Source organism: Cucurbita pepo, chromosome LG10 (assembly GCF_002806865.2).
Source record: "Cucurbita pepo subsp. pepo cultivar mu-cu-16 chromosome LG10, ASM280686v2, whole genome shotgun sequence".
In the NCBI taxonomy this organism is placed as follows: Eukaryota; Viridiplantae; Streptophyta; class Magnoliopsida; order Cucurbitales; family Cucurbitaceae; genus Cucurbita; species Cucurbita pepo.
This window is the reverse complement of record NC_036647.1, coordinates 1122449-1137478: the sequence shown is the minus strand read 5'-3', so window position 1 is coordinate 1137478 and position 15030 is coordinate 1122449. Positions and strand designations below refer to the sequence as shown.

The 15030-nt window shown below is 36.0% G+C and overlaps 1 protein-coding gene and 1 pseudogene across 2 annotated transcripts; both read right to left on the bottom strand.

Annotated features, from left to right (window-relative positions):
• Positions 1 to 480: 480 nt before the first annotated feature.
• LOC111803832 (probable ubiquitin-conjugating enzyme E2 24) lies at positions 481 to 7192 on the bottom strand. 2 transcript variants are annotated; one of them, XM_023688415.1, is made up of 11 exons: positions 6781 to 7192; positions 5405 to 6062; positions 5217 to 5317; positions 4898 to 5025; positions 3400 to 4811; positions 2846 to 2980; positions 2220 to 2639; positions 2069 to 2132; positions 1843 to 1982; positions 1250 to 1561; positions 481 to 976 (listed from the first exon to the last, which is right to left on the bottom strand). In XM_023688415.1, exons 5-11 carry the CDS (start codon positions 4798 to 4800, stop codon positions 737 to 739), a joined length of 2712 nt encoding a protein of 903 aa, XP_023544183.1. In that variant the 5' UTR covers positions 4801 to 4811; positions 4898 to 5025; positions 5217 to 5317; positions 5405 to 6062; positions 6781 to 7192; the 3' UTR covers positions 481 to 736. The 2 variants fall into 2 exon arrangements, with proteins under 2 accessions (XP_023544183.1, XP_023544184.1); XM_023688416.1 differs by having other exon boundaries at positions 5435 to 6062.
• A 1300-nt stretch (positions 7193 to 8492) lies between these two features.
• Positions 8493 to 14350, bottom strand: LOC111803270 (annotated as a pseudogene).
• Positions 14351 to 15030: the final 680 nt, after the last annotated feature.

Sequence of the window (15030 nt, the reverse complement as noted above, 5' to 3'; positions counted from 1 at the left end):
GAGATACAAATTCTGTAGTTGGATCAATGTACCTCAACCTCTGCCAATCATAGCCGACAAAGATGCACCAAATAGCATTTTAGATTCAAAATTTGAGCATGCACAAACCAATATTTTAGTCTTCGCTTGGACCAGTTGATTGCTTTTTAGGAAAAACCGTTCATTCATCTCTCTCATCTTATTTCAATTACATGTAAGTTAAGAAATATTGACAAATATTCTTGTAAATAAAAAATATAAAAAAGTTTTAACCTTCAAACCAAGTTATTGAAGCTTTTTGAGAAAAAAGATATAGAAGTTAGTACTCATGTTCATATTGGAATGAACAGATATAATATTGATGTCAAACCCTTATAGGATCAGTAAATGAACACCATGAACACCAAGTAAAGAAATCTTATTATCTCCTATCAAGCTAGGGTCCATGCATTGTTCAGGAGACAAGTGCAGCTTCATAAACCTCCATGACACTAGACGACATGAATACTAAAAACTCTCATAAACAACTAGTGTAATATTCACACCAATCAAAGTACTGTTTATTTATTTCACAGATTGTCTGCAAGCTGCATATTATCTACATAAAACACCACAAGCCACACACCAGTGCTAGTTTGCAACAAATTGACGACAGACCAGTATTTTACAAGGCATACACCGACTTTATTTATAAACATTGGCTGAGCATGAAGTTCATAGATATTGATTTGTGAGAAAGTTGAGGGATCAGACCATTTCATGCCTCGAAGAATTGGCTGCAGTCAATTCCCTTGCTTGAAAACGTCTTGATGAGCCTTGGATAGATCTTAGCAAGCATAATTTTGAATCCAGTAGAACTTTGGTTCGGGTTTACGAGTTTTTTTGCTCCACTGTGATAATCAGCTCCTACTGGAGTTCCTTCCATGTATGCTCTACAGGCTGCTAGAATGTGTTGATAACGTCTCCTGAAGTGTTCCTCCACAAGTGCCTCAAAATGCTGCAACAGAAAGAAACAGACATTTTGGATAAAGTCGCAAATCATAAGGGCCTTTAACGATCTTACTTCTGATTTATCAAATGATTGGAAATATTATTTCGGAAAAGAACTATTATATGATATACGTTAACACTAGCCATGCAGACAATGTTTTATCAGTGAACTTTCAATCAAGATTTTTCTGGCACATTAATCTGCCACCATATGGCATAATTAGTTCCACAAAATAGTCAATTTTCATTCAATTGCCAGAACAATGGAAAGCTATTATACCTTTGGCGGCTTGCTTAGCAAGTACATCATAGATTTGCAGGTAACAAGAAACGCATTCTCATTGTAGCTCGCGGAGTTTCTCTCTCCCTCAGCTCTTCCTAATTGAGCATCGTATCCTGCCTCGTTATAATATGGCTTCTCATTTAGCACGAGAGCCTGAAGGGAAAGAAGAACTTGAAGTATGGTAGAACTCCCAGGATTCCACACTTCAGAGCCGCTGCCTGTCCAAGTGTTCAGTAAACTTAAACAGACCTTGCCAGATTCATACAAGTTTGGGTTGACGCGGAGCCCACCAGAAATATAATGCACTAGCTGAAAAAGGTATGAAGGAACTTGAGCCTTAGATTTTTTAGATGAATTTAAATATATTTTCTAGCTATAAAATTCATGACGAGACTGAAAGTTTGGAACAGTAGTTCCTTATGTATACAATGAAGAGAGAGCGTATCCATCAAAAGCGCAATAGAAACATGGTGCACAGAGCACCTAACAATGCAGAAAAATATTAAATTGGCAGTAGAAAGAAATTGATTTATCAGTCACTATTTCAAGCATGGACACTACAAAATGCAGAACTTAATGAGAAATCTTACAGGTGGTATTTGAGGGTACTCTGGAGGAAGAAAAATGTCAAAGAAGAAAAGGCCGTCGTGGTATGGTGTTCCAGGTGCACCAATGATGACAGCTCGAATAAGGTCCATCCTCTCCTCAAAGACACGAACATAGACAGTTTCTACAAATATTTCTCCCATTCAGTTGAACAGTTGCATATGATCTTCATAAGAGTCAATGATTGAAACTAGAAGATAAAATGCTAACCAGGAAGATTATTTTTAAGAATGCTCCATTCTTGCTGGACCTTCTTAAGCCAACCTCTTCTTGCCTATGAGAAATCAGAAGGAATATGAAAGGATCATCTCGACTGCTGCAATAAAATGACAGACCTAAGATTCTAAGGTATGTTTCTGACCTGAGAGAGCATAGATGCGTTTCCTGATGAAAGAAAATGATGGTCCGGGCAGTCACTGGCCATGTCAAATTGTGTAAATAGGTCGTAGTTCTCACTTGACGTTGAAAGTGTTGAAGCTTCATTCTCGTGAATTTCTTCTATATTCAAACTTGTCTCACCAAAACTTTTTAATTTAGCCATCTGTGATCTCCCTGTGGACTGGCTGCAAGTTTGCAGCACTTCTTTCTCAGGGAGTATATCAATGTTGTCCCCACCTTCAAATGATTGAAGGGCTGTAAAAGTGCCTGATTGAATTGTTGATCGAACTGATCCAAACAATGTCGTAAAAACATTCGAGAAAAATTCAATGGCAGCTCGAGAAAAGAAGCAAGTAGTATCCCTTCTGAAGTTTTTACCAGCAGCATCAAAATTTGGCATATCCTGAGCACAAAGGAGGTATTCACCGTTTAGTTTAAAATGAATTAAGAGTAGATAAAAATAATATTAAAAAAAAAAATTCTCAACATTAGAATGATTAAATTTAAAAGGGAGTTTTTTCATCGGGGGTTAACAAAATAGTTCCGGAGTTCTAAAATGAATGGTACAAATATGTTGACCAGATTTTGGAAATGCTCGAATCGCTTTACCTTTCCTTTTGGGATATTGTCTGGCTTTGAAGGCTCAATCTGGTCTTGTCTCAACGCCTCAACATTATCACCACTGGGTACAGCGATTGCAGAAACTTCATACTTATCAATGGGGAAAATCTCGTGAGGTGAAACCTACAATCAAGTGCAAAGGAAATAATATGACTACAGCAGATATCTCATATAAGATCTTGTACATGGATAATTATTACCATGTAACGGGCCTTCATAAATTCAAACCAAAAACTAATGCAAATTGCAAGGGCAAACTTCAAATTTTATTGATTAGATTTCATAAATTATAAAAAGAATCCCAAATGATGATGCAATTTCTTAAAAACAGGAACTATTGGACCTACAAAATGGTTCCCTTAGAGAATCCTATCCTCTAGTGAAAGAACTGGCCATTCACAAAGCAAATGAGGCAGACTATTACAGCTAGATTCATTAATGCTACAAATGAATATATGTGGGATCCCTGCTACATGTATGATGAAACAGTGAAACAAACGAGGTTACTAATAGAAAGTAGAGACATTAACTAAAATGAATACCATGCTTGAAGAACAATTAGCCCATTTGACCTCCACGGTGCCATCTTTGAAGCTTGTAACATTACCAATGAAAGATAGGAAGTTGTCCATGTTCATGTTATTACTAATGATGTGACTCTCCCCACTCTGAGCAGACTCCTCATTCATGGAAATTTCAGAAGTTATATTATTTTCATCAGATTGACTGCCAAACGATGCCAACCTAAACACAATATCTCCAAGAGCGAAGGAATAATCTGGGTGCTCAACCAGTTCATAAGCACTCATTGTTTCCTCCACCCACAGTCCATCCAGATCACTACCTTCAGTCAAATCACCGGTTCTCAATTGAACCTTAACAGTCCGTTCCTTTGCATCAACAGCCTGCACAACACCCCATCTTTGAGTTTCAGACATGCTTGAATCATCACAATTGCCCTTCTCCATAACGAACTGTTGAGGCCAAAATTCATGAGCATTCATAGCATTTGCTGGAGTTAAACAATGGGAATCTAATCCTCTGGAGTGGCAACCATCCTGCCATAGAACATCGACTTTAGTTTTTTTCTTCACAATGACAGAGATTTCCTGAAAGCCTGTATCACGATATCCTCCAGTCAATAGGTCATGAGCAGTAATGAACTTTTCACCAAGAATATCACTTTTTTCATCCACAGGGAAAATACACCAATCACCAAGATGCCAATTTGCATGTGGAAAGCACGACAACACAGTCAATTCCTTTGCATGTTGCATACGTGGTGGAGCAGTTAAACTTGAAGAACAACCCATCAGAATTGAGGCGAGCCAATCAACATATACTAGTCCTGCATCCACGGAACAGACTGTTCCTTCACATCGGTTATCTTTCCAACCAGATAACCATCTAGGTGGTTTGGAAGCATTTGAGAACCTTACTCTTTGTCCAGGGTAATAAGGGTACTGTGAATCATCAAGTGCATCAACAGATATGGGCAAGAGCTTCTCTGGGTCCACAGCAATAATTTCGCACTTGGTCCCATCATCAAAAAGAACACTCACAGAATCAATAACCTTTTCTACTCTTCCAATCCATTTCCCATGAACAACAACATCTCCAACAGAAATGGGACAGATTTTTCGAAGATCTTTAGAATTAACATCTTTGATTATGGGTCCATGATTTGTCTCCAAATCAACAAGCATGTCTATACCAACCACCTTTCCCATCTGTCCAAATGGATCATTCACAGAACACACTACATCTCCAAGCATGAATTCCCTCTCAAAGGAAAGGAATTCATCAATCTTTCCAATTGTCTCCTCTAAGCTTGATAAAATGCAACTAGTCTGGCCATGATAATATTCAGCTTCCTCTAGGTCATCACTGCTATCACAATCACTTGAATTCTCCCAATCCGAGTCACTTAGAATCAGGTCCATCAATAGAATGTCTATACAAGATAACATCACAGTACCTATGTTATTAACATAACTACCAATCAAAATAAAGATGAACAAAAAATTATAAGAAAAAGACCTCAAAGTATCCTCCAAGTAAAAATTCAAGCCTCAAACAGAGTTCGAAATGCTCTAATGTATTTTTGCTTAAACTTTTAGCACCAGAACTTCCCTGAGTAATTTATAACTTCACGCAAACATCAATCCCTGAAAATTAAATATAGACAATATATCATTCAAAAGTATGTGATAATGATTTTTCATGCTTTCCTGCATTAGAGTAATTTTGTCAGCTATGAATCATAATTTTTTAAGCAGAAGCATTGAATCGCTCTTAAAGAACATCATCAACAAAAAATTCATCGAAGGAACACCAGTAAGTCGAATATGGAAGGTACCATTCAAATTGCACTTCTTTTAGTAGAACTTCCAACTCCTGGGTAGGATCCAAAAGTTAATTGATTTGTGTTGCACAACCAACTGAAGTTTGAAGATAAATCTGAAAAAATAGAAATTGATGATTGTAACACTTGTCTATATCTATATTCCAAATGAGAAATTTCCAATAAATATATAAATATTGTACCTGAATGAATCAAAATGAACTGTAGGATACCTTGTCTGACAGAAACAGAGCAAATTGCAAAGAGGTTTTGCAAAGGGATAATATGAGTCAACTAGGACCCAAATGCCAAAGGAGATTTGCCCAATAATGGACTGAAGTTTCAGCCAAAGAAACTTCTGGATAATATTTCCCAGAACTGCTGAAGTCGAGAAGCAGCGATACTGCCAAATAAAGACTTCTTGGTGCTGTTCTGGAACCAAGACGGATGATGACAAAGGAGAATTTTTTAAATTTTCAAATTGACTGCATCAACCATAAGAAACTATTTGCCAAAGGAGATTTGCCCGAGCCGGAAAAATCTTCAGAATAATTATAAATGCTGAAAAAACTAACAGAAATATTAAACTACTCTCAATGCCCAATTTCTAATGCCAAAGGAAATTTGACCAAACATGAAGCTTTTGTCCCCATGTCTATCGGCTCTCAACAGACTTTTTCCTCTAAAGGATGTTAATTAATGTTCATCAGCAGTACCAACGGAAATAACCAATCCACCACATATATCCAGCAGCTTGATCTAGAATGGAGAAGCCACATGTTGCTTGATTACTTCAAGAGAGCTATTTCATCAATTATTCATGGCTTCAACGGCCCAACAAATCTATTGCCTTCCTTTCACCTGCAACCACGATTACTGTTAATAATTTCCATTAAAAAACTGACAAGGAGAGAAAAGCATATTGATTAGAAGCCACCACTTTTGGTTGTTCAAGCAGCAGCACTTCAAATTATTCCTTGACCAGATGGTGAAGAAAGTATATATCTATATACACCGAACGAAGTGCACTTATCACTTTTATCATTTATTAACCACTACTTCCTTTAACGGCATATGAAATGGACGAGCATAAGAAATGGATCTTGTAAGTAACACTTTCTAGAGAAGAAAAACAGAATCCATCGTTCAATTACATAAGAAGAAAAGTTCAAAATACACGGTCAAAAAAATATTATCATCATACTAACGATTTCAGTGCGCTTCCCAGAAAGTTATACCGGGACACTTCAGGAAACAAACAAGAGTGAAGGGGTTAATCTTGTGACTGCACAGTTCATCGAATAAATTCCAAACGGGAAGCCAAGAAAAACGCAAACAATAAGCTCAAAATGAGAAAGGTATTATTATTCAACATAAACGAGGACTGATATCCCAATTAGAACAGCTCAAGACACTCTTCCTTGAAAACCCGAAGATGATAAGTTCAAAAAAACAGAAAAACTAGGCTAAATGCTTCAACTCCGAAGATGACAGATATGATGCAAAAAGAAAAAAAGAAAGAAAGAAAGAAAGGAAACGAAAATCAAGCAAGGTAAGGTGTGGGTGTGGAACTTTCTACCTCAGAAATTTCATGTATGGCCAAAGGAACTCCCAGAATAGAGCGAAAGGAGAACTCCAGCAAATCGAAGAAACTCAACGGAGAACATAATTCACAGTCACAGCCAGAAAAAACACCTTCTCCCAAACGAAGCAAATGAGGAACACAATGGAAAAGAGAACAGAAGCGGAAGATTTCAGAAAGGCGAAGTTGCAGTAATCCAAATCCCGGTGTTGGCAACACTTTCGAGCCTTTAAGCCATTGCAGAGTTTCTCCCCCTTTCCCTCTTGTCGCTCAGCTGCAGGTGGCGCTCAGAGGATCCACGGCCAAATTAGTTCATATCGAGAAACTCCATGAAGAAATACCGAACAGAATATGCCAAAAAGATTTCAGGAATAAAGTAGAATGACCTCTAAACAAGTTTCTTCGTTCATTTGGATTATTTAAAATTCGGTATGTTTAATTTAATTAACGTCATCCTTTTATATATTTTTTTTCCTTTTAATTTATGAAAATGGAAATTTTCAAATCTATAATCACCCCAATATGTACTATATAAGCTTAATTTGAGAATTATTTAAATAGCATTTTAGAATAATTTTGTTTTTTTTATTTAAATAATATTAATTTGGATGACAAAATAAATAGTGGGAGGGGAGAATAAAATGAAATGGTTATACTATTCCTCAACTTTCCTCCCTCCATTTGTTAAGTTTATTCTCCCCCACTACTCACCTTCCTCTCGCTTTCTAATTATATCCTTTTTGCCGCCAACAAATCATGTTGTGATTTTCATATTCTAAATTCAAAATTCATATGCATTTGTTCATCCCAAAATTTAACTAATTTAGTCTCCATTTCATGCCATTAAATGTGGCTCTTGATTCAATCTCAAAGAATGATTGATGAGATATTTTTCTCTTTGAGAACTCGAGATTTAAATGAGCTTTAAGCACTTGAGTTAGAGCAGTCGATTCTATAATAAATATTAAATTAGTATCTCTAACCTCGTAATTTTCTACAAAGTTAATATATTTAGAGTGACAAAATATTGATAGTTATTTAGTATAGCACATTTCTCTTTTAAATATACGACATGTTTTATTTTTCAAACGAGAAAAACAAGTCCAAGAGTGGATTATTACATATTTAACCAGACAAGCAAGGTTGGGTGGTTGTTACTGTCAAAGAATGTGATGTGTGAGAGAGAAGAAAATATAAAGAATAAAAATATTTGGTTAGAGAAAAACCATACATAAAAAGAAAATTAAGGATAGAAGAGAATAATTCAACATCATTTAAGAAAGGAAAGAATAATGGCGTACAGTCTACTATTCAGGCAGTTTGGCCTACTAATTCGATTCGCTTTTATACGACAAAGAAATGGTTTAAAAGTCAAGTTGATTACTTGATAGATGATACTGTATCATTGCATTACGACAAAAAAATTAGTTCAATCTGCCTATTGAAATGATAATTTCTTATAATAAACCTAAAATCACGTAAATATATGTACATTAATTTCTTTTAAATTTTACACAAAATATCTCGTACCACACTCATCATCTACTATATCTCTAGACATTGGTTACAGTCATGTCAAAAGTCCATTCAGAAGGCAACACAATTTTGAAGATTCATCTACTATATTTCTAGATATTGGTTGCAGTCATGTCAAAAGTCCGTTCAGAAGGTAACACAGTTTTGAAATGCATACTATCAGAGATAAGACATCACATATCCTTTTCCAAATGAAAAAAAAAAAAAAGAAAAAAAAAAGGGGGGAGGAAACTGGATAAGCTTAGAAGCAAAGACAAGAAGCAAATGTTGGTGATAAACAGAGGACAAAGCAACACAAGGCAACTTTTATTTAGCATTGTTTAGGCATAATTTGAATTTTGGTGGTGGGTTCAATTGTAACAACGCATTGGCATTGGCTCCCACTTGTTTTATTATTTTACGAACTTAACCATTCCCTTTTTACTTTTTGGGTGGATTTCAATGTGATCTTTGTTTGTACCTTTTCAATGTTGTGGCTCAAAACCCATCTGCTCCCAGATTGTAGTGATCCTCTGGAAAAAGAAAGCCACAACTCTGCCACGTTTCAATCTGTAAACAGGAGAGGTAAAAAATTGTCTTAAAAAGTGTAATAACTTAATGGAGAAGCACAGAGAATCCATGAAAAATATTCAAATATATAACTGAGTGTTATTTTGAAAAGTTGTTCTACAAAACAAAACAAGTCACCAAACAATTGTCCCATTTCGACCTATGAGCAGCTTGAACTTGCCTACTGTTTTACTTTTGTACTAACCAACCTTCTATGAGACAATCGCCGTTACTTAAAAGAGGAGTTGTCACAATACTTTTTGTCTGCCAAATCTTCAGTTGTTTTCACGGCTATGGTTATATCTCGTGTCTTCAGAACCTTTTAAACCCAACACTCTGGCTGCTAACATGGTTTGTTTGTACTTTCTCCCTCTGTCAAAAGCTGCTACAAAGCTATATATCAAACAAAGTTTGTGGAGAATATTGGGTTGTTGGTATCTATGGGACAGCACAAGCGCACAACATAGACCAATCGTCAAGTTACAGATCACTTCCAACTCCCTCTCTTAATAAAAGAAAAAAAAAAGTCTTCCATCCAGATTTTGATTTTCCTACTCGTATTGGTTGGTTGGACTATTCAACTCCGATTGCAAATCCATTTTCATGCAAAGAAGAGATAATGGTTGATTGCATAGCACAGCAGAACATAGACAAATGCCAATCCACGATAATGAATGAGACCCAAACTATACTAATTTGATTCAATAAATCCAACACACAAACTAATATCAACTAGAAATGTGATAATGTGGTTTAATACCATAATAAATAACCATTAAATCTAAAAGCTATATTCCTGAGAAGAAAGATAACAGGCAATCTAGTGGCAAGCATTTAACAAAAGTAAAAAAGGGAAAGAAGTTGTTGTTGTGGTGCCGACTATTTTGGCGTAATTAAGCAAAGTAACTAGTGGAAGGACTGTTGAGAGGAAGAACTGTGTTAGAAGCATAAACCAATTTTAAATCAAAGTGGAAATCATGCAAAGTAGTGAGGTCCGATATAAAGTATAAAGAATAAAAAAGAATTCTCTAAGTGGAAAATAAAGTGGCACCATTTAAATCCCACTTTTCCTTCTTTATTATTTTTCTTTTTTGTTTTTTTTCAAACAATTTGAAAAATCCAGGCTTTCCAAGCCTATACCCTCCCAAGGAAGATTTTGAATACAGAACAAGTTTATAAAGTTTACTGGAAACAATTTTAATTCTATTGACAAGTTCCAACTATCCTTCAAATAGAATCCATTTCATTTTTTTTATTAAGATTTCAATACTTTTGTTCGGTTGGACTCTAGTGGCCAGATCATCATAATTAAAATTTTATTCTTGTATGTAAATTATTCAACTTAACACCAATAAAGTGCTTTATCAGGTTGTTTTCATAGTCAACTCCACAACTAATGGCATCCAATTTGGGGTTTGGAGTTTTAGCATTAGAGACAGAGTTCAAATAGCATATACATGTCTCTAAATTACTCTCATTTCTTCTCACTCGAGTAAGATTAAACTGGATATAAAACCATACAAACATCAAAACATATATTTCTTTTTTCAGAATTCGAAACTGATCAACAACATATACTTGTATATTCATAATATGGGGCAATAAAATCATTGGAAATTTAACAATACACGGATTATATCACTTCGAGATTATAAATGTATTTTAACCTAATAAATCCAATAAACTAAACAAAACCTTTAGAGCGAAACCTCTATATATAGTGGGATTGGTGGCATCTTAACAAATAAAGTTGTAAGTAACAAAAAGGGCAGTGGTAGAAAGTGGAGAGTTAGTATATAAGTTTGGAGGCATTAGTCAACTGAAGAGGCAAACTACTGTCTGGTTTGCTTGGTCCATTAAGTTGATATTTAAAGCGAGAACTTTCGATTCAATTGCCTCTTCCTGTTGGAATTGGAGATAATGGGAATGTATTGCTCTTTCCATTATCGTTTAACCCAACCTTTCAATTTCAAAACCACGTCCTCTCCATTAACCAGAAGTTCATAGTTTCATTGTTTCCAACTAATCAAAAATAATTTTAACTCTAATATTCAAAGATAATAATTAAATCTCAGAAACAGAAAGAAGCTACCATGAACTTGTCTAACAAACCCCAAAAGTACCTTTCCCTTTTCCATGTGTCCAACGTTTCACCGTATCCGTCCGCCTAAGTGGACTCTCTTTTTAAAGGTTCCCACTTTCTAGAGGGGATTCTCTCCAAAGTCCACACTGCCCTCTTAAATCTCCCCAAACTCAGTTTTCTCACTTTATAATAATTAAGCCTCATTCGCTGTAACAGAATCACTTTCACTCCCTCAAATCAATTTAAACAACATCGATTGGCCTACCTTCAATCAGCTTACACTTCACGGAATCGGAACTTTTTTGGTTTTAAATTCTAGGAATCGGGTCCCACCCCACTACTCCAAGGATAGATTCATAACCTCCAATGTAGGTCGAGATACNAAAAAAAAAAAAAAAAAAAAAAAAAAAAAAAAAAAAAAAAAAAAACTTCTTTTATCAATGGCTAAGTATCCTAAACCCTTACCCCAAGGACTGAGATGTGGCTTTCTAGAAATGGCACATTCTTGATAACAATTTACCTGAGCATTCGATGACAGATCAGTAAATCCTTAATATAAGATGTTTTATTCGCTGACTTCTAGTTAAAAACTAATTCATTTTTTATGGAAAGTTAACTAGTGGCTTGTTCATACCTTCTTTATGCGCTACTATCACTGTCAGCTTCGTTAATTCCCACAATAACGCAACATACGACCCAAGAAAGGTCATCACATAACTTGGTAAAAGCAAACATTCAGGTCCCCACCCCCACTCGTTGAACTGAAAAAAAAAAAAACATTCAGGTGTTAGAAATTGGAGAGAAGAATTTCAATGATGTCTGTATCTAAAAACAGAACCTCGACTTATTGATAAGATGACATTTTAGGGCAACAGTAACTTGATGGAAAAGGTAATGCCGTGTGGAATGGGCACATAAAGACAACATAAAAATGCAGCAGCTTTGTAATTTATGACATAGAAACAATGAAAGAACAGAAGGAATGCAAGACAATATTTGATTATGGATTATGACACGCAGTTTAAATTCCAATGTTTGCTTCTTGAAGCTCCATCGACACCAAAACCACTAAACACAAAATTAACATCACAAACAGGTGTCAAGCCACCACCTGCACGTCCCTGAAGCTTTAACTTAGTGGAGAGATGAATTTAAAGTTTTTTGTTTGGATGAAGAGCTTGTTTCAAAGTACTAAGTACCTAATGAATTTGAAAAGGTAGAGAACAAAAAGACTATGTGGGGGGCAGAGCCAAAAGCCGGATGAAAATTGTAAATTACGGAAAACTAAAAGAACCAATTGAAGGAACATATAGGAGTGTATCACGTCATCGTTCACCTCAAAGAATTTCTGTATGTCAAAACATGTCAATTTCCATGGCTGAACTCGAAACCGGCGAGGACTGAGTTGCAAGAACAACAAAAAAGATAGTGTGCATAGATGATAAATGTCAATGATATCCGCTTCCACCAATTCAAGAATCTGACTATGAAATGGCAAAGTTGTAAATCTGACAGCAACCAAACAACGCTCGTAAGGCTTAAAAACCCGCTGACTTATCATAATTTGTACCGAATGGCAGTTGCTTCCAACCTCCCTCCAAAACCCGCTCTCCAAGCTAACACAAGAAGCTGGAATTTGTAAAGACAAGTTCACTTGGTAGTGATTCAATCAAGCTAATAACCAGATTACCTAGCTAGTTAAAAACACCAACTGAGTAGCTGCAGTAACAGGATTGCTCATCAATTAGAAAACTCAGCGATTATGATTAGCTCATAAATCCTATGAACTCTCAGTAACAGCAATAATACTCAAGCTGAAGATTATGACTGGAAATTATCACCAATATGCTCTGTACCATCTCCACTTGATCCATCCTTCCGGTCAATGCACATATGTCAGTTTTTTGGATCAAGTGCTGAAACATGTTTTGCAACCGTAGCTCCAAGGTCAAACTTTTTATGCCTTCTGCAAGCCCCAAGCATTGAAGTCCAAACTGCCAGACTTGGGTCTTCAGGAAGAATTTTTTTTGATAATTGATAAGCATCATCGAGAAATCCAGCACACCCAAACATATCTACCATGCAGACATGATGTTCTACTCCTGGAACTAACCCATATACTTCCTTCATGCTTGAAAATACCCCATGAGCATCATCAATCAACCCTGAATGAGCACATGCAGACAAGACTGCAACAAATGCAATATTGTTAGGACAAGGACCATAAGCTCTCATTTCACCAAAAAAAACTTCGTTGCTTGCTCACCATAGCCATGCATTCCGTACCCTGAAACCATGGCTTTCCAGGTAACAACATTCCTTAATTTCCTTCATGGAGTCAAAAACTTCCCGCGCTTTGCTTACATTCCCACATCTAGTGTACATGTTAATCAATGAAGCACCAAGAACAACGTTGAGATTAGCATAATCATGCAACCAGCAACCGAAATCACGAGCCCATAGTGAGAATGGGAAGATAATAAGCTCACTGTTGTCATTGGATCGGGTTGGAAGCCCAACACCAACGTCAGATGGGAATCCATTTTGCTCGTATCCGGATATAAGTGAGTTCCAAACTATAATTGTTCTTTGTGGCATTGCATCAAACACCTTCTTGGCGACTTCCATATCACTAGCTTCTGGCATACAGAGCAGTTAGTGCAGTCTGGACATACATATCAGAACTATTACACGAGAAAGAATTTCTCTACCCAACCTCAGAGCTGAAAGATCTGCACAGGATTTGATCACAAACTTAAAAGGTCTAATTCGACTGAGGAACACCCGAGAAAAGCATTTGATGGTAAAACAAGACGGTATCAGGAGTCAAACAGGAAAGAGTCAGGATTTGGCACAGTGGGGAACAATCGCCGAGCATAGGTAACTGAACCAGCGGCACAAACCGGAGAAATAAGCTTAGTGAAGAAAAGTCGACCTCTATGGAATCCGGAACCGATGATATGAGCATGAACTTGTGGAAGGTATCTCAGACGACTATCAGCTTGAAGAAACGCCGCATCAGACTGAAGAATGAATTACAGGATGTTGAAATGCAAGGTGTTGGGCTTCCAGTTTAATTAGAGACTTCGTTTTGTTCATAATTGAACTGATTATTTCTCGAACATGAATTTTCTTCTGCATCTAATCCCTTTTGGAGTATGAGATAAAATCATCCAAACTACTAAATATTGGAACAAAATTAATGTTTACGCCCAAAACTACAACAGATCAAGTAGTAGTCTTACAGTTGCAGTTCCTTCCGCCTCGCTCTCCTCCTTCAGAAGCTCCCTCTCGGTGCCCCCACCCGAATCCAAAGCTCCATTGTTATCTTGGAGCGAACACCCAGAAATGTACGTCTCCGAAGTATGAAAATGCGGTTTAGTTCGCGGCAAAAACATAGCAAAATGGATCCGTACGTTAATAATTAAAAATATTCTTAATAATATATACATCGATCTTATAATAACTACATCTCAATTATCCCTAAATGAAAATTATATATGGACTCTTCATATATTATTTTTAAACTTTTTAGTATTAAGTTTAAAAGTTTAATATTCACAGTAACAATAAATAATTGTTTTTAATTTTTTTAAAAAAAATTTAAAGGGATATTTGAAGTTTTCTTCCAACCTAATTATTATAGATTATTATTATTATTTGTTTCATATATGCTCTGTCCACGTGTGATTATTATCTAATTTTAAAAGGATAAAGCTCAAGTTGGTGGCATAAAGAAGTATTATGGAGATAAACAACTTTGATTTGACACCATTATGTCAGACTAATTAAAAAAAGAAAGAAAAATAAAACCCAGTTGAATATTATTAAATACCTTTGAAAATAACTAAACGGACAACACTTCAAAAATTAGAAAAATAAATAAATAAATATGCAATTAGTTATGTAATTAATTACTCTAATATTTATGAATGTAACGAATCTCGAAATTCCTCAACCAATTGGCTATCAAAGCATTTAAAGAAGAGCAAAAAGGAGTACGTGGAAGGTCTGGTCTCTGCAGTCTGCGTTGCCATTTTCCACATCCAAAGGTTCCATCTTTGACAAATCAGCTGCCT